The sequence below is a fragment of the Pygocentrus nattereri genome, chromosome 20, assembly GCF_015220715.1.
Source record: "Pygocentrus nattereri isolate fPygNat1 chromosome 20, fPygNat1.pri, whole genome shotgun sequence".
Lineage (NCBI taxonomy): Eukaryota > Metazoa > Chordata > Actinopteri > Characiformes > Serrasalmidae > Pygocentrus > Pygocentrus nattereri.
In genome coordinates, this window is record NC_051230.1 from 35,881,034 (window position 1) to 35,901,857 (window position 20,824).

Consider the following 20,824-nt stretch of genomic DNA (forward strand, 5'->3'; position numbering starts at 1 on the left):
CACACTCTGTAATCAACACAACGCACACTCTGTAATCATCACACTGAACACTGTGTAATCATCACACGGAACACTCTGTAATCAACACAACGCACAATCTGTAATCACACTGACCACTCTCTAATCATCTCACTGAACACTCTAATCACACTGAACACTGTAATCATCACAATGAACACTCTGTAATCATCACACTGAACACTCTGTAATCAACACAACGCACACTCTGTAATCATCCCACTGAACACTCTCTAATCATCACACTGAATAATCTCTAAACATCACACTGAACACACTAATCATCACACTCAATACTCTCTAATCATCACAGTAAACACCCACTAATCATCACACTGAACACACTCTACTCATCACATTGAACTCTCTAATCATCACACTGAACACTCTCTAGTCACAATGAACACACTCTAATCAGCACACTGAACACTCTGTAATCAGCACACTGAACACTCTCTAACTATCACACCGAAGACACTGTAATCATCACACTGTATACTCTCTAATTATCATACTGAACACTCACTAATCATCACACTGAACACTCTCTAATCATCACACTGAATACACTAATCAGCAAACCACACACTCTCTAATCATCACACTGAACACTCTTTAATCACACTGAACACTCTGTAATCATCACACTGAATAATCTCTAAACATCGCACTGAACACTCTGCAATCATCACACTGAACACTCTGTAATCATCTCACTGAACACTCTGCAATCATCACACTGAACACTCTGCAATCATCACACTGAACACTCTAATCATCACACTGAACACTCTCTAATCATCACACTGAATAATCTCTAAACATCACACTGAACACACTAATCATCACAATCAATACTCTCTAATCATCACAGTAAACACCCACTAATCATCACACTGAACACACTCTACTCATCACATTGAACACACTCTACTCATCACATTGAACACACGCTAATCATCACATTGAACTCTCTAATCATGGCACTGAACACTCTCTAGTCACAATGAACACACTCTAATCAGCACACTGAACATTCTGTAATCAGCACACTGAACACTCTCTAACTATCACACCGAAGACACTGTAATCATCACACTGTATACTCTCTAATTATCATACTGAACACTCACTAATCATCACACTGAACACTCTCTAGTCATCACACTGAATACACTAATCAGCACACCAAACACTCTCTAATCATCACACTGAACACTCTTTAATCACACTGAACACTCTGTAATCATCACACTGAATAATCTCTAAACATCACACTGAACACTGTGCAATCATCAGACTGACCACTCTGTAATCAGAACACCGAACACTCTGTAAACATCACACTGAACACTCTCTATTCATCTCACTGAACATGCTAATCACATTGAACACTCTGTAATCATCACACTGACCACTCTCTAATCATCTCACTGAACACTCTAATCACACTGAACACTGTAATCATCACAATGAACACTCTGTAATCATCACACTGAACACGCTGTAATCAACACAACGCACACTCTGTAATCAACACAACGCACACTCTGTAATCATCACACTGAACACTCTGTAATCATCACACGGAACACTCTGTAATCAACACAACGCACAATCTGTAATCACACTGACCACTCTCTAATCATCTCACTGAACACTCTAATCACACTGAACACTGTAATCATCACAATGAACACTCTGTAATCATCACACTGAACACTCTGTAATCAACACAACGCACACTCTGTAATCATCCCACTGAACACTCTCTAATCATCACACTGAATAATCTCTAAACATCACACTGAACACACTAATCATCACACTCAATACTCTCTAATCATCACAGTAAACACCCACTAATCATCACACTGAACACACTCTACTCATCACATTGAACTCTCTAATCATCACACTGAACACTCTCTAGTCACAATGAACACACTCTAATCAGCACACTGAACACTCTGTAATCAGCACACTGAACACTCTCTAACTATCACACCGAAGACACTGTAATCATCACACTGTATACTCTCTAATTATCATACTGAAAACTCACTAATCATCACACTGAACACTCTCTAATCATCACACTGAATACACTAATCAGCAAACCACACACTCTCTAATCATCACACTGAACACTCTTTAATCACACTGAACACTCTGTAATCATCACACTGAATAATCTCTAAACATCGCACTGAACACTCTGCAATCATCACACTGAACACTCTGTAATCATCTCACTGAACACTCTGCAATCATCACACTGAACACTCTGCAATCATCACACTGAACACTCTAATCATCACACTGAAGACTCTCTAATCATCACACTGAATAATCTCTAAACATCACACTGAACACACTAATCATCACAATCAATACTCTCTAATCATCACAGTAAACACCCACTAATCATCACACTGAACACACTCTACTCATCACATTGAACACACTCTACTCATCACATTGAACACACGCTAATCATCACATTGAACTCTCTAATCATGGCACTGAACACTCTCTAGTCACAATGAACACACTCTAATCAGCACACTGAACATTCTGTAATCAGCACACTGAACACTCTCTAACTATCACACCGAAGACACTATAATCATCACACTGTATACTCTCTAATTATCATACTGAACACTCACTAATCATCACACTGAACACTCTCTAGTCATCACACTGAATACACTAATCAGCACACCAAACACTCTCTAATCATCACACTGAACACTCTTTAATCACACTGAACACTCTGTAATCATCACACTGAATAATCTCTAAACATCACACTGAACACTGTGCAATCATCAGACTGACCACTCTGTAATCAGAACACCGAACACTCTGTAAACATCACACTGAACACTCTCTATTCATCTCACTGAACATGCTAATCACATTGAACACTCTGTAATCATCACACTGACCACTCTCTAATCATCTCACTGAACACTCTAATCACACTGAACACTGTAATCATCACAATGAACACTCTGTAATCATCACACTGAACACTCTGTAATCAACACAACGCACACTCTGTAATCAACACAACGCACACTCTGTAATCATCACACTGAACACTCTGTAATCATCACACGGAACACTCTGTAATCAACACAACGCACAATCTGTAATCACACTGACCACTCTCTAATCATCTCACTGAACACTCTAATCACACTGAACACTGTAATCATCACAATGAACACTCTGTAATCATCACACTGAACACTCTGTAATCAACACAACGCACACTCTGTAATCATCCCACTGAACACTCTCTAATCATCACACTGAATAATCTCTAAACATCACACTGAACACACTAATCATCACACTCAATACTCTCTAATCATCACAGTAAACACCCACTAATCATCACACTGAACACACTCTACTCATCACATTGAACTCTCTAATCATCACACTGAACACTCTCTAGTCACAATGAACACACTCTAATCAGCACACTGAACACTCTGTAATCAGCACACTGAACACTCTCTAACTATCACACCGAAGACACTGTAATCATCACACTGTATACTCTCTAATTATCATACTGAACACTCACTAATCATCACACTGAACACTCTCTAATCATCACACTGAATACACTAATCAGCAAACCACACACTCTCTAATCATCACACTGAACACTCTTTAATCACACTGAACACTCTGTAATCATCACACTGAATAATCTCTAAACATCGCACTGAACACTCTGCAATCATCACACTGAACACTCTGTAATCATCTCACTGAACACTCTGCAATCATCACACTGAACACTTTGCAATCATCACACTGAACACTCTAATCATCACACTGAACACTCTCTAATCATCACACTGAATAATCTCTAAACATCACACAGAACACACTAATCATCACACTCAATACTCTCTAATCATCACAGTAAACACCCACTAATCATCACACTGAACACACTCTACTCATCACATTGAACACACTCTACTCATCACATTGAACACACGCTAATCATCACATTGAACTCTCTAATCATGACACTGAACACTCTCTAGTCACAATGAACACACTCTAATCAGCACACTGAACATTCTGTAATCAGCACACTGAACACTCTCTAACTATCACACCGAAGACACTGTAATCATCACACTGTATACTCTCTAATTATCATACTGAACACTCACTAATCATCACACTGAACACTCTCTAGTCATCACACTGAATACACTAATCAGCACACCAAACACTCTCTAATCATCACACTGAACACTCTTTAATCACACTGAACACTCTGTAATCATCACACTGAATAATCTCTAAACATCACACTGAACACTGTGCAATCATCAGACTGACCACTCTGTAATCAGAACACCGAACACTCTGTAAACATCACACTGAACACTCTCTATTCATCTCACTGAACATGCTAATCACATTGAACACTCTGTAATCATCACACTGACCACTCTCTAATCATCTCACTGAACACTCTAATCACACTGAACACTGTAATCATCACAATGAACACTCTGTAATCATCACACTGAACACTCTGTAATCAACACAACGCACACTCTGTAATCAACACAACGCACACTCTGTAATCATCACACTGAACACTCTGTAATCATCACACGGAACACTCTGTAATCAACACAACGCACAATCTGTAATCACACTGACCACTCTCTAATCATCTCACTGAACACTCTAATCACACTGAACACTGTAATCATCACAATGAACACTCTGTAATCATCACACTGAACACTCTGTAATCAACACAACGCACACTCTGTAATCATCCCACTGAACACTCTCTAATCATCACACTGAATAATCTCTAAACATCACACTGAACACACTAATCATCACACTCAATACTCTCTAATCATCACAGTAAACACCCACTAATCATCACACTGAACACACTCTACTCATCACATTGAACTCTCTAATCATCACACTGAACACTCTCTAGTCACAATGAACACACTCTAATCAGCACACTGAACACTCTGTAATCATCACACTGAACACTCTCTAACTATCACACCGAAGACACTGTAATCATCACACTGTATACTCTCTAATTATCATACTGAACACTCACTAATCATCACACTGAACACTCTCTAATCATCACACTGAATACACTAATCAGCAAACCACACACTCTCTAATCATCACACTGAACACTCTTTAATCACACTGAACACTCTGTAATCATCACACTGAATAATCTCTAAACATCGCACTGAACACTCTGCAATCATCACACTGAACACTCTGTAATCATCTCACTGAACACTCTGCAATCATCACACTGAACACTTTGCAATCATCACACTGAACACTCTAATCATCACACTGAACACTCTCTAATCATCACACTGAATAATCTCTAAACATCACACAGAACACACTAATCATCACACTCAATACTCTCTAATCATCACAGTAAACACCCACTAATCATCACACTGAACACACTCTACTCATCACATTGAACACACTCTACTCATCACATTGAACACACGCTAATCATCACATTGAACTCTCTAATCATGACACTGAACACTCTCTAGTCACAATGAACACACTCTAATCAGCACACTGAACATTCTGTAATCAGCACACTGAACACTCTCTAACTATCACACCGAAGACACTGTAATCATCACACTGTATACTCTCTAATTATCATACTGAACACTCACTAATCATCACACTGAACACTCTCTAATCATCACACTGAATACACTAATCAGCACACCAAACACTCTCTAATCATCACACTGAACACTCTTTAATCACACTGAACACTCTGTAATCATCACACTGAATAATCTCTAAACATCACACTGAACACTCTGCAATCATCAGACTGACCACTCTGTAATCAGAACACCGAACACTCTGTAAACATCACACTGAACACTCTCTATTCATCTCACTGAACATGCTAATCACATTGAACACTCTGTAATCATCACACTGACCACTCTCTAATCATCTCACTGAACACTCTAATCACACTGAACACTGTAATCATCACAATGAACACTCTGTAATCATCACACTGAACACTCTGTAATCAACACAACGCACACTCTGTAATCAACACAACGCACACTCTGTAATCATCACACTGAACACTCTGTAATCATCACACGGAACACTCTGTAATCAACACAACGCACAATCTGTAATCACACTGACCACTCTCTAATCATCTCACTGAAAACTCTAATCACACTGAACACTGTAATCATCACAATGAACACTCTGTAATCATCACACTGAACACTCTGTAATCAACACAACGCACACTCTGTAATCAACACAACGCACACTCTGTAATCATCCCACTGAACACTCTGCAATCATCACACTGAACACTCTCTAATCATCACACTGAATAATTTCTAAACATCACACTGAACACACTAATCATCACACTCAATACTCTCTAATCATCACAGTAAACACCCACTAATCATCACACTGAACACACTCTACTCATCACATTGAACTCTCTAATCATCACACTGAACACTCTCTAGTCACAATGAACACACTCTAATCAGCACACTGAACACTCTGTAATCAGCACACTGAACACTCTCTAACTATCACACCGAAGACACTGTAATCATCACACTGTATACTCTCTAATTATCATACTGAACACTCACTAATCATCACACTGAACACTCTCTAATCATCACACTGAATACACTAATCAGCAAACCACACACTCTCTAATCATCACACTGAACACTCTTTAATCACACTGAACACTCTGTAATCATCACACTGAATAATCTCTAAACATCGCACTGAACACTCTGCAATCATCAGACTGAACACTCTGTAATCAGCACACCGAACACTCTCTAATCATCACACTGAACACTCTGTAATCATCACACTAAACACTCTGTAATTATCACACTGAACACTCTGTAATCATCACACTGAACACTCTGCAATCATCACGCTGAACACTCTCTAATCATCACACTGAACACTCTCTAATCATCACACTGAACACTCTGTAATCATCACACTAAACACTCTGTAATTATCACACTAAACACTCTGTAATCATCACACTGACCACTCTGTAATCACACTGACCACTCTGTAATCATCACACTGACCACTCTGTAATCATCACACCGAACACTCTCTAATCATCACACTGAACACACTCTAATCATCATGCTGAACACTGTCTAACATAGAAGGAGTGCATGTTGGGCCTGTCTGGGCTTGTGGAGTGCAATTACTCAGGCTTAAAGCCTTTTACTGCTTTTTATACTATTTTATACCATCAGTAGTCTAATAACTGCATGTGTTCTATTGCTGTTAGTACACCTGGACAATGTTCAACTTGATGATGATTCTAAAGATTTATATTAAATATCCAATATTCTGACTTATCAAACATTAAAGTTACCAAGTTCTCATTCTCTTTCTTTCAGCCTCTACATCGCTGGACTCTGCTGGTGCCAACGCTACAGCTATTAACAGTAAGTGAGCAGTCAGAGGTCAGACTTTTCTATTCAGACACCCAAACACATGCTAACCCCCCCCTTCCTCGCACAGGCACACACAAACACACACACACACACACACACACACACACACACACATAGACGTACAGACTCACAGCTGAAAGTCTGACAGTGTTTCTCCATGGACCTTGTGGTCTGAACTCCTGTAAGATGTCGTCAAAAAACACTGTAGGAGGTGTTTAGTAATAACTGGGTCTCTCTAATCATCACACTGAACACTCTGTAATCATCACGCTGACCACTCTGTAATCATCACACTAAACACTCTCTAACCATCTCACTGACCACTCTGTAATCATCACACTGACCACTCTGTAAACATCACACTGACCACTCTGTAATCATCACACTGAACACTCTGTAATCATCACGCTGACCACTCTGTAATCATCACACTAAAACTCTCTAATCATCTCACTGACCACTCTGTAATCATCACACTGATTACTCTGTACTCATCACACTAAACACTCTCTAATCATTCACTGACCACTCTGTAATCATCACACTGACCACACTGTAAACATCACACTAAACACTCTCTAATCATCTCACTGACCACTCTGTAATCATCACACTGACCACTCTGTAAACATCACACTGAACACTCTTTAATCATCTCACTGAACACGCTAATCACACTGAACACTCTGTAATCATCACACTGAACACTCTTTAATCAACACAATGCACAATCTGTAATCACCACACTGACCACTCTGTAATCATCACACTGACCACTCTCTAATCATCTCACTGAACACTCTAATCACACTGAACACTCCGCAATCATCACACTGAACACTCTGCAATCATCACACTGAACACTCTCTAATCATCTCACTGACTACTCTGTAATCATCACACTGACCACTCTGTAAACATCACACTGAACACTCTCTAATCATCTCACTGAACACGCTAATCACACTGAACACTCTGTAATCATCACACTGAACACTCTGTAATCAACACAACGCACAATCTGTAATCATCACACTGACCACTCTCTAATCATCTCACTGAACACTCTAATCACACTGAACACTCTGTAATCAACACAACGCACACACTGTAATCATCACACTGAACACTCTGTAAACATCACACTGACCACTCTCTAATCATCTCACTGAACACTCTAATCACACTGAACACTCTGTAATCAACATAACGCACACTCTGTAATCATCACACTGAACACTCTGTAATCATCACACTGAACACTCTCTAATCATCACACTGAACACTCTGTAATCATCTCACTGAACACTCTGCAATCATCACACTGACCACTCTCTAATCATCTCACTGAACACTCTAATCACACTGAACACTCCGCAATCATCACACTGAACACTCTGCAATCATCACACTGAACACTCTCTAATCATCTCACTGACTACTCTGTAATCATCACACTGACCACTCTGTAAACATCACACTGAACACTCTCTAATCATCTCACTGAACACGCTAATCACACTGAACACTCTGTAATCATCACACTGAACACTCTGTAATCAACACAACGCACAATCTGTAATCATCACACTGACCACTCTCTAATCATCTCACTGAACATTCTAATCACACTGAACACTCTGTAATCAACACAACGCACACTCTGTAATCATCACACTGAACACTCTGTAATCATCACACTGAACACTCTGTAATCATCCAACTGAACACTCTCTAATCATCACACTGAACACTCTGTAATCATCTCACTGAACACTCTGCAATCATCACACTGAACACTCTGCAATCATCACACTGTATACTCTCTAATTATCATACTGAACACTCACTAATCATCACACTGAACACTCTCTAATCATCACACTGAATATACTAAACATCACACTGACCATTCTGTAATCATCACACTGACCACTCTGTAATCATCACACTGACCACTCTGTAAACATCACACTGAACACTCTCTAATCATCTCACTGAACACTCTAATCACACTGAACACACTAATCATCACAATCAATCCTCTCTAATCATCACAGTAAACACCCACTAATCATCACACTGAACACACTCTATTTATCACATTGAACACACTCTACTCATCACATTGAACACACGCTAATCATCACATTGAACTCTCTAATCATCACACTGAACACTCTCTAGTCACAATGAACACACTCTAATCAGCACACTGAACACTCTGTAATCAGCACACTGAACACTCTCTAACTATCACACCGAAGACACTGTAATCATCACACTGTATACTCTCTAATTATCATACTGAAAACTCACTAATCATCACACTGAACACTCTCTAATCATTACACTCAATACACTAATCATCAAACCAAACACTCTCTAATCATCACACTAAACACTCTTTAATCACACTGAACACTCTGTAATCATCACACTGAACAATCTCTAAACATCACACTGAACACTCTGCAATCATCAGACTAAACACTCTGTAATCACCACACCGAACACTCTCTAATTATCACACTGAACACTCTGTAATCATCACACTGAACACTCTGTAATCATCACACTGAACACTCTGCAATCATCACGGTGAACACTCTCTAATCATCACACTGAACACTCTGTAATCATCACACTAAACACTCTGTAATTATCACACTAAACACTCTGTAATCATCTCACTGAGCACTCTGTAATCATCACACTGACCACTCTGTAATCATCACACTGACCACTCTGTAATCATAGCACTGAACACTCTCTAATCATCACACTGAACACTCTAAGCAACACAACGATCAATCTGTAATCATCACACTGACCACTCTGTAATCATCACACTGACCACTCTGTAATCAACACACTGACCACTCTGTAATCATCACACTGACCACTCTGTAATCATCACACTGAACACTCTAATCAACACAATGAACAATCTGTAATAATCACACTGAGCACTCTGTAATCAGCACACCGAACACTCTCTAATTATCACACTGAACACACTCTAATCATCACATTGAACACTCTGTAATCATCACACTGAACACTCTAATCATCACACTGAACACTCTCTAATCATCACGCTGATCACCCTCTTACATAGAAGGAGTGCATGTTGGGCCTGTCTGGGCTTGTGGAGTGCAATTACTCAGGCTTAAAGCCTTTTACTGCTTTTTATACTATTTTATACCATCAGTAGTCTAATAACTGCATGTGTTCTATTGCTGTTAGTACACCTGGACAATGTTCAGCCTGATGATGATTCTAAAGATTTATATTAAATATCCAATATTCTGACTTATCAAACATTAAAGTTACCAAGTTCTCATTCTCTTTCTTTCAGCCTCTACATCGCTGGACTCTGCTGGTGCCAACGCTACAGCTATTAACAGTAAGTGAGCAGTCAGAGGTCAGACTTCACTATTCAGACACCCAAACACATGCTAACCCCCCCCCCCATCCCCCCGCACAGGCACACACACACACACACACACACACACACACACACACATAGACGTACAGACTCACAGCTGAAAGTCTGACAGTGTTTCTCCATGGCCCTAGTGGTGTGAACTCCTGTAAGATGTCGTCAAAAAACACTGTAGGAGGTGTTTAGTAATGACTGGGTCTCTCTAATCATCACACTGACCACTCTGTAATCATCACGCTGACCACTCTGTAATCATCACACAAAACACTCTGTAATCATCACACTGATCACTCTGTAATCATCACACTAAACACTCTCTAATCATTCACTGACCACTCTGTAATCATCACACTGACCATTCTGTAAACATCACACTGAATACTCTTTAATCATCTCACTGAACACGCTAATCACACTGAACACTCTGTAATCATCACACAGAACACTCTAATCACACTGAACACTTTGTAATCATCACACTGAACACTCTGTAATCATCACACTGACCACTCTGTAATCATCACACTGACCACTCTCTAATCATCTCACTGAACACTCTAATCACACTGAACACTCTGTAATCATCACACTGAACACTCTGTAATCATCACACTGACCACTCTGTAATCATCACACTGACCACTCTCTAATCATCTCACTGAACACTCTAATCACACTGAACACTTTGTAATCATCACACTGAACACTCTGTAATCATCACACTGAACACTCTGTGTAATGTTCACGGAACGATATAATAAAGACACAGACAATGTGCTTCAGTCGCTCTCTGGCGTGTGTGCGTCGCCAACCTTTATTGTTGTAACTCTATTACTCTGGCGCACCTTGCTTACGTCATCAACCGGTGGGCTCCTAGCCATATCCAAATACTACATCTCCTTTCTTTTGAAGAACATGACCGTTGTAAATAATCACAGCTGCCAAAATGTCACAGCAACAATTAATTCGAACACTCAAACTTGGTTCAGTTACTTCAACACGGTTCAAATGTACTGAGCAGTATGACGATAACTGTCACTTAAATGTAATACTGTAGGTCAGCATTAACTTCAATTTTAAACATTCCTGAGAATCTTGACATATCTAACTATAATAGTTGTAACTTTGACTCTGGTATTTTCTTAACTGTAACAACAGAACAAACAATTTCACCATCAAAGTCATATTTTTTTTTTTTAGTCTAGCTTAGCTCTTGGTTTCACTATGCGACCTGATTTAGTGGTGGTGAAGCGTGGAGGTTCTTGGGGGGCTGGACTCACGGTGTCCTGCTGTAAGGTCATTGGCTCAGTGTTCTCATGATCAGGGTCATGGGCTGGTGTCTCTGTGTTGGTGCTACTCTCAGTTTTCAGAAGGTGACGCCTGTTGCGTCTCAGCACCTGACCTTCTTCTGTGAGGATGTTGTATGATCTCTGGGTGCCTGCTGAATCCACAACTGTGGCGGGTTCCCATTTCCCGTTTGGCAGTTGGACACGGACTGCAGCTCCTGTGGGCAGGGCAGGTTGAGCTTTTGCAGTCTTGTCATAGCAGAGTTTTTGCCTTGCCTGACAAACCTCTCTCCGGCTGCGAACCATGCTACGACAGACAAGCTCCGGTTGGAGTTGTTTCTCAGTGGATGGAAGGATTGAGCGCAGACGCCTGCTCATCAGCAGCTGCGCAGGCGATTTCAGGCCATCAACTGGGGTGTTCCTATATTCCAATAGGCTCAGGTAGGGGTCTGACTGCTGTGCATGTGCTTTGTCCATGAGGGCTTTGGCTGTCTGGACAGTCCTTTCGGCCAAGCCATTACTCTGTGGGTATAGTGGGCTGCTTGTGAAGTGCTCAAAGTCCCATGCGCAGGCAAAGTCTTTGAACTCCTGTGAGCTATAGCAAGGCCCGTTGTCACTGATTAGTGTCTGTGGAATACCAAACCTTGCAAACATAGCCCTGAGCTTTTGAATGACTGTTTTGGACATGAGGCTGGTGATTTTTTCCACTTCGAAATACCTGCTATAGTAGTCGACAGCAACGATGTAGTCAGTGTTGTTCCATGTGAACAAGTCTGTGGCTATCACCTGCCAAGGTCGCTCCGGAATGGGATGTGAAATCATCGGCTCCTTTTGGGCGGAGTTGCGTCGCTCCTGGCAGATGCTGCAAGATCCTACCAGTGTCTCTATCTCTTTACCCATCCCGGGCCAGAACAGTACATCTCTCGCTCGCTGCTTGCACTTTTCAATCCCCAAGTGCCCTGTGTGAATGCGTGAAAGCATTTCTGCTCTGAGTGCGTGGGGCACGATGATTTTCTCTCCTTTTAGCAGGATGCCATTTGTCTCTGATATCTCATCCCTGTGGTTCCAGTATGCTGCAATAGCAGGTGGGCATTTCTTGCGTGACTCAGGCCACCCTGAGGTGATGACCCGTCTCAACATTGAGAGTTGCTCCTCTCGTGCTGTGGCAGCCTTGATCTCTGCCAATTTGTTGTCACTTATTGGTGCGTTGCTGCCCACGGAGTGTATTTGTAAGTCCATACCTTCACTCAGCGAGTTTTCGTTGCATTCGATGGGTTTTCTGGAGAGTGTGTCTGCAACTGGTATCTGTTTTCCAGGCTTGTGTGTGATGACAATGTCGTATCGTTGCAGTTGCAGGATCATACGCTGGAGTCGTGGGGGAGCCGCTGCCAGAGGCTTCCGCATGATTGACTCCAGTGGCTTGTGGTCTGATTCAACACCCACCTGGCGACCATACGGGTATTGGTGAAACCGCTTGCACCCGAAAAGCACTGCATAAAGCTCCTTCTCTATCTGAGCATAGTTTCCTTCAGTTTCGTTCAGTGCTTTGGATGCGTATCCGACTGGTTTCTCTCCCTGCAGCAACACGGCTCCTAAGCCGCATTTGGATGCATCAACCTGCAGCTTTACATCTTTTGTGGGGTCGAAGTATGTGAGTACAGGGCCAGGTTCCTGTGTTAGGAGATCTTTCACCTGTTGAAAAGCTATGTCGTGGTTTGAGTCCCACACAAACTCACTGCTCTCCTTTAACAGCTGCCTGAGGGGAGCTGTGGTCTCTGATAGTCTGGGGGCGAATCTGGAGAGGTAAGTGACCATGCCCAGTATGGTTTCCAGCTCCATTTTGCTGCGTGGGGGAGCCATTTCTCTGATGGCCTTGACCTTGCTGGGGTCAGGCCGGATGCCTTCTCGTGTCAGTCTGTGACCAAAATAGCTCACCTCTGTAACACATATGACGCTTTTGTCCTCGTTCAGCTTTATTCCTCTCTCTCTCGTTCTTTCCAACATGGCACGCAGGTTCGCGTCATGCTCCTCCTTGGTGCGGCCATATACTAGGATGTCGTCTACGATGGCTGCGATGCCCTGAAGCCCTTCGTATGCTTCATCGACCCTCCGTTGAAACTCGTCCTGTGCTGATATAATCCCGAAAGGAAGTCGTTTGAACCTGTATCTGCCGAAGACAGTGTTGAAGGTGGTGAGCATGGATGATTCATGACTTAGTTTGATTGTCCAGTAGCCTGATCTGGCATCCAGCACACTGAAGTATTGTGCTCCAGCTAGTCTCGGTGTGATGTCGTCAAGAGTGGGAAGCGGGTAGTGTGGTCTTTGGATGGCTTTGTTCAGGGGGCGGGGATCAAGGCACACCCTGATTTTTCCCGTCTTTGGCTTTTCCACTGCCACCAAAGCATTTACCCATTCAGTTGGTTCTGTCACCTTTGTGATGATGTCCATTTTTTCCATTTTATCCAGTTCGTCTTTGAGTCTGCCTCGGAGAGCATATGGGATGCGGCCAGGTGGGCACACTACGGGTGTGACTGCAGGCTTGAGGTGGAGGACACACTCACCAGGAAATAGGCCAATGCCCTTGAACACGTCTGCAAACTCTTCAGTGATGCTTGTATGTGTTTCTGGCTGTGCTTGGATGATGTGTACGAGCTTGACTATGTTTAAGTCTAAACATGCTCTCATTCCCAAGACGGCAGGGGCGTTTTCGACATCAACAATGTCAAAGTCCAACATGATTGTTTTCTCTTTGTGTCTGCATGTTAGCCTGCAGGCTCCCTTGACTTTAAGCCTCTGTCCCCCATATCCTGATATGTAACCATCTGGTGAGCCTAACACTACATCTCCAAACATTCTGTGAAATGTGTTTGCTGGTATCACATTAGCTTGAGCACCTGTGTCAACTTTGAACTTTAGTTTGTGCCTTGCTTTGCCTATTTCTATCTCTGCAAATGCCTGTTCCCTGGCTGTGTTTGCATGTAGCTTTGTTATACTGTCAATAAACAGCTCAGGTGGTGATTCTTCTGTGCAGTCTGACACAGTGTGCACTTTCTTTGATTTGAGCGTTGTCTGTTTTTGTTGTGTACGTGCCCTACAGACTTTAGCAAAATGGTTGAATTTCTTACATTTGTTGTATTGTCGTCCTTTTGCTGGACAGTCCTCTGTGCGACTGTGCGCTCGGCCGCATGCGCCGCACTCCTTGCTCCTCACTGCACCGTCATCGTCAGCTCCGTCGGCTACTTTGCGTCCATGGCGCGTGTGTGCTGCTTTATTTGTCCATCTGTTGACTGCATGCACGGATTGGCTAGCCTCGTTAGCAGTAGGGAAAACCATCGTTTTTAGCTGCTGTTGCGACAGCTCATGTGAGCGTGCAATGTCAATAGCATTTTCAAGCGTGAGGCCTGAGCCGTAGCATAGTAATTTTTCACGTATTCTTGGCGAGTTTATGCCGAAAACAATTCGGTCTCGCACCATCTCGTCGCCGTTAGGGTAACAACAGTCTTTTACTAGTAGTCTTAGCTCAGTCACAAACTGGTCAAAACTATCACTATTCCCCTGTATCTTTTCGTGAAACTTATATCGTGCAAAAATGGGGTTTGCTTTTGGTGTTACATATGTTTCAAACCTGTCGTAGTATGTAGTTAGCAGTTTTTGTTCATCCGCCGTAAGAGTCCATGTGTTAAACACGTCGCGACCTTTCTCGCCGACCCACAGTAGCAAGTAGCTACATCTTTCCTCCTCTTTCTTGGAGGCTAGCGGACCCGAAAACATAAGCTCCACATGCTGGCGAAACTTTCTCCATGCGTCAGGCAGGTTAGATGAGTCCCAGTCCATTCGTGGCGTGGGGATACCTGTGCTGTCCATCTCCCGTTGGCAGGCTGATGTGCACTGAACTCTGACACCATGTAATGTTCACGGAACGATATAATAAAGACACAGACAATGTGCTTCAGTCGCTCTCTGGCGTGCGTGCGTCGCCAACCTTTATTGTTGTAACTCTATTACTCTGGCGCACCTTGCTTACGTCATCAACCGGTGGGCTCCTAGCCATATCCAAATACTACACTCTGTAATCAACAAAACGCACAATCTGTAATCATCACACCGAACACTCTGTAATCATCACACTGAACACTCTGTAATCATCACACTGAATACTCTGCAATCATCACACCGAACACTCTGTAATCATCACACTGAACACTCTGTAATCATCACACCGAACACTCTGTAATCATCACACTGAACACTCTCTAATCATCACACTGAATACTCTGCAATCATCAAACTGAACACTCTGTAATCATCACACTGAACACTCTGTAATCATCACACTGAACACTCTGCAATCATCACACTGAACACTCTGCAATCATCACACTGAACACTCTCTAATCATCTCACTGACTACTCTGTAATCATCACACTGACCACTCTGTAAACATCACACTGAACACTCTAATCACACTGAACACTCTGTAATCATCACAATGAACACTCTGTAATCATCACACTGAACACTCTGTAATCAACACAACGCACACTCTGCAATCATCACACTGAACACTCTGTAATCATCACACTGAACACTCTGTAATCATCCAACTGAACACTCTCTAATCATCACACTGAACACTCTGTAATCATCTCACTGAACACTCTGTAATCGTCACACTGAACACTCTGCAATCATCCCACTGAACACTCTGCAATCATCACACTGAACACTCTGTAATCATCCAACTGAACACTCTCTAATCATCACACTGAACACTCTGTAATCATCTCACTGAACACTCTGTAATCGTCACACTGAACACTCTGTAATCATCACACTGAACACTCTGTAATCATCACACTGCATACTCTGCAATCATCACACCGAACACTCTGTAATCATCACATTGAACACTCTGTAATCATCACACCGAACACTCTGTAATCATCACACTGAACACTCTGTAATCATCACACTGAATACTCTGCAATCATCACACCGAACACTCTGTAATCATCACACTGAACACTCTGTAATCATCACACCGAACACTCTGTAATCATCACACTGAACACTCTCTAATCATCACACTGAATACTCTGCAATCATCAAACTGAACACTCTGTAATCATCACGCTGAACACTCTGTAATCATCACACTGAACACTCTGCAATCATCACACTGAACACTCTGCAATCATCACACTGAACACTCTCTAATCATCTCACTGACTACTCTGTAATCATCACACTGACCACTCTGTAAACATCACACTGAACACTCTAATCACACTGAACACTATGTAATCATCACAATGAACACTCTGTAATCATCACACTGAACACTCTGTAATCAACACAACGCACACTCTGTAATCATCACACTGAACACTCTGTAATCATCACACTGAACACTCTGTAATCATCCAACTGAACACTCTCTAATCATCACACTGAACACTCTGTAATCATCTCACTGAACACTCTGTAATCGTCACACTGAACACTCTGCAATCATCCCACTGAACACTCTGCAATCATCACACTGATCACTCTGTAATCATCCAACTGAACACTCTCTAATCATCACACTGAACACTCTGTAATCATCTCACTGAACACTCTGTAATCGTCACACTGAACACTCTGCAATCATCCCACTGAACACTCTGCAATCATCACACTGAACACTCTCTAATCATCACACTGAACACTCTCTAATCATCACACTGAACACACTAATCATCACACTCAATACTCTCTAATCATCACAGTAAACACCCACCAATCATCACACTGAACACACTCTACTCATCACATTGAACACACTCTACTCATCACATTGAACACACGCTAATCATCATATTGAACTCTCTAATCATCACACTGAACACTCTCTAGTCACAATGAACACACTCTAATCAGCACACTGAACACTCTCTAACTATCACACCGAAGACACTGTAATCATCACACTGTATACTCTCTAATTATCATACTGAACACTCACTAATCATCACACTGAACACTCTCTAATCATCACACTGAATACACTAATCAGCAAACCAAACACTCTCTAATCATCACACTGAACACTCTCTAATCACACTGAACACTCTGTAATCATCACACTGAATAATCTCTAAACATCACACTGAACACTCTGTAATCAGCACACCGAACACTCTAATCAACACATCGATCAATCTGTAATCATCACACTGACCACTCTGTCATCATTACACTGACCACTCTGTAATCAGCACACCGAACACTCTGTAATCATCACACTGAACACACTCTAATCATCACATTGAACACTCTGTAATCATCACACTGAACACTCTCTAATCATCATGCTGAACACCGTCTAAAATAGAAGGAGTGCATGTTGGACCTGTCTGGGCTTGTGGAGTGCAATTACTCAGGCTTAAAGCCTTTTACTGCTTTTTATACTATTTTATACCATCAGTAGTCTAATAACTGCATGTGTTCTATTGCTGTTAGTACACCTGGACAATGTTCAGCTTGATGATGATTCTAAAGATTTATATTAAATATCCAATATTCTGACTTATCAAACATTAAAGTTACCAAGTTCTCATTCTCTTTCTTTCAGCCTCTACATCGCTGGACTCTGCTGGTGCCAACGCTACAGCTATTAACAGTAAGTGAGCAGTCAGAGGTCAGACTTCACTATTCAGACACCCAAACACATGCTATCCCCCCCACACTGAATCACACTGAGCACTATGTAATCATCACACTGAGCACTCTGTAATCATCACACTGAACACTCTGTAATCATCACACTGAACACACTCTAATCATCACACTGACCACTCTGTAATCAGCACACCGAACACTCTCTAATCATCACACTGAACACACTCTAATCATCACGTTGAACACCGTCTAAAATAGAAGGAGTGCATGTTGGACCTGTCTGGGCTTGTGGAGTGCAATTACTCAGGCTTAAAGCCTTTTACTGCTTTTTATACTATTTTATACCATCAGTAGTCTAATAACTGCATGTGTTCTATTGCTGTTAGTACACCTGGACAATGTTCAGCTTGATGATGATTCTAAAGAATTATATTAAATATCCAATATTCTGACTTATCAAACATTAAAGTTACCAAGTTCTCATTCTCTTTCTTTCAGCCTCTACATCGCTGGACTCTGCTGGTGCCAACGCTACAGCTATTAACAGTAAGTGAGCAGTCAGAGGTCAGACTTCACTATTCAGACACCCAAACACATGCTATCCCCCCCACACTGAATCACACTGAGCACTATGTAATCATCACACTGAGCACTCTGTAATCATCACACTGAACACTCTGTAATCATCACACTGAACACTCTCTAATCATCACACTGAACACTCTAATCTTCACACTGAACACTCTGCAATCATCACACTGAACACTGCAATCATCACACTGAACACTCTGCAATCATCACACTGAATACACTAGTCATCACACTGAATACTCTCTAATCACACTGAACACTGCAATCATCACACTGAACACTCTGCAATCATCACACTGAATACACTAGTCATCACACTGAACACGCTCTAATCACACTGAACACTGTAATCATCACACTGAACATTCTGTAATCATCACACTGAACTCAGAGGTACAGAGCCAATAATTACTGTCACTGTTAGTAAAACTGTAAAGTACTAAACACTAGGACACCTCACTGGGACGGAAATGCAGATCGTATTTATAGTCAAGTATTCAGTGTGATGATTAAAGAGTGTTCGGTGTGATGTTTAGATGGTGTTCGGTGTGATGTTTAGAGTTTATTCAGTGTGATGATTAGAGTGTTCAGTGTGATGTTTGCAGAGTGTTCAGTGATTAGTGTGATGATTACAGAGTGTCAGTACCTGAGTGAGTGTTCAGAGTGATGATTACAGTGTTCAGTGTGATGATTAGAGTGTTCATTGATTATGATTAGAGTGTCACGCGTCTCAGTACCTGAGTTACCTTCTCTCCCACTATGAACCATCACGGTGCTGCTCACTACTGGTACCAAGAACTAATAAAGCTCCATCAGGGGGGAGAGCTTCTCATACAGAGCCCCCCAGCTCTGGAATAATCTTCCTGTTAATGTTCGGGACTCAGACACAGCCTCAGTCTTTAAGTCTAGGCTAAAAACTCACTTGTATAGTGGAGCCTTTGATGATTAGTCTCCTTGTCAGATCTAGACCTGCTGGAGTCTCTGCTGCTCTGTTTTTCTGTAATCTGTGGTCAGCCACTCTTTACAGAACTGTTTTTTCTTTCCTTTCTCTGCCGAGCTGATCAGCTGCCCATCCTGTGCGCCTGATGCTGCTGCCTCTTCTGCCTTGATTGGTGCCGCTGCTCACCAGACTTCTGGACCGGTTTGACTACCACTGAGCTTCTTGCTGTACAGCGCTGTGCAGTCCTCACCCTCAGATCTTCTCTTTTCCCACTTTACTATAAAACTTCATACTAATAAT

General features: G+C 41.8%; 1 protein-coding gene across 1 annotated transcript in view; it reads left to right on the top strand.

The window, feature by feature from the left end:
* The window catches only part of LOC108416232 (autotransporter adhesin BpaC-like), an 87,692-nt gene that overhangs the window by 56,502 nt on the left and 10,366 nt on the right, over positions 1–20,824 (top strand). The window contains exons 26-29 of the mRNA XM_037531384.1: positions 7,539–7,586; positions 10,957–11,004; positions 18,947–18,994; positions 19,492–19,539. Coding sequence (XP_037387281.1) covers positions 7,539–7,586; positions 10,957–11,004; positions 18,947–18,994; positions 19,492–19,539 — 192 coding nt within the window. The remainder of the gene's footprint in view (positions 1–7,538; positions 7,587–10,956; positions 11,005–18,946; positions 18,995–19,491; positions 19,540–20,824) is intronic.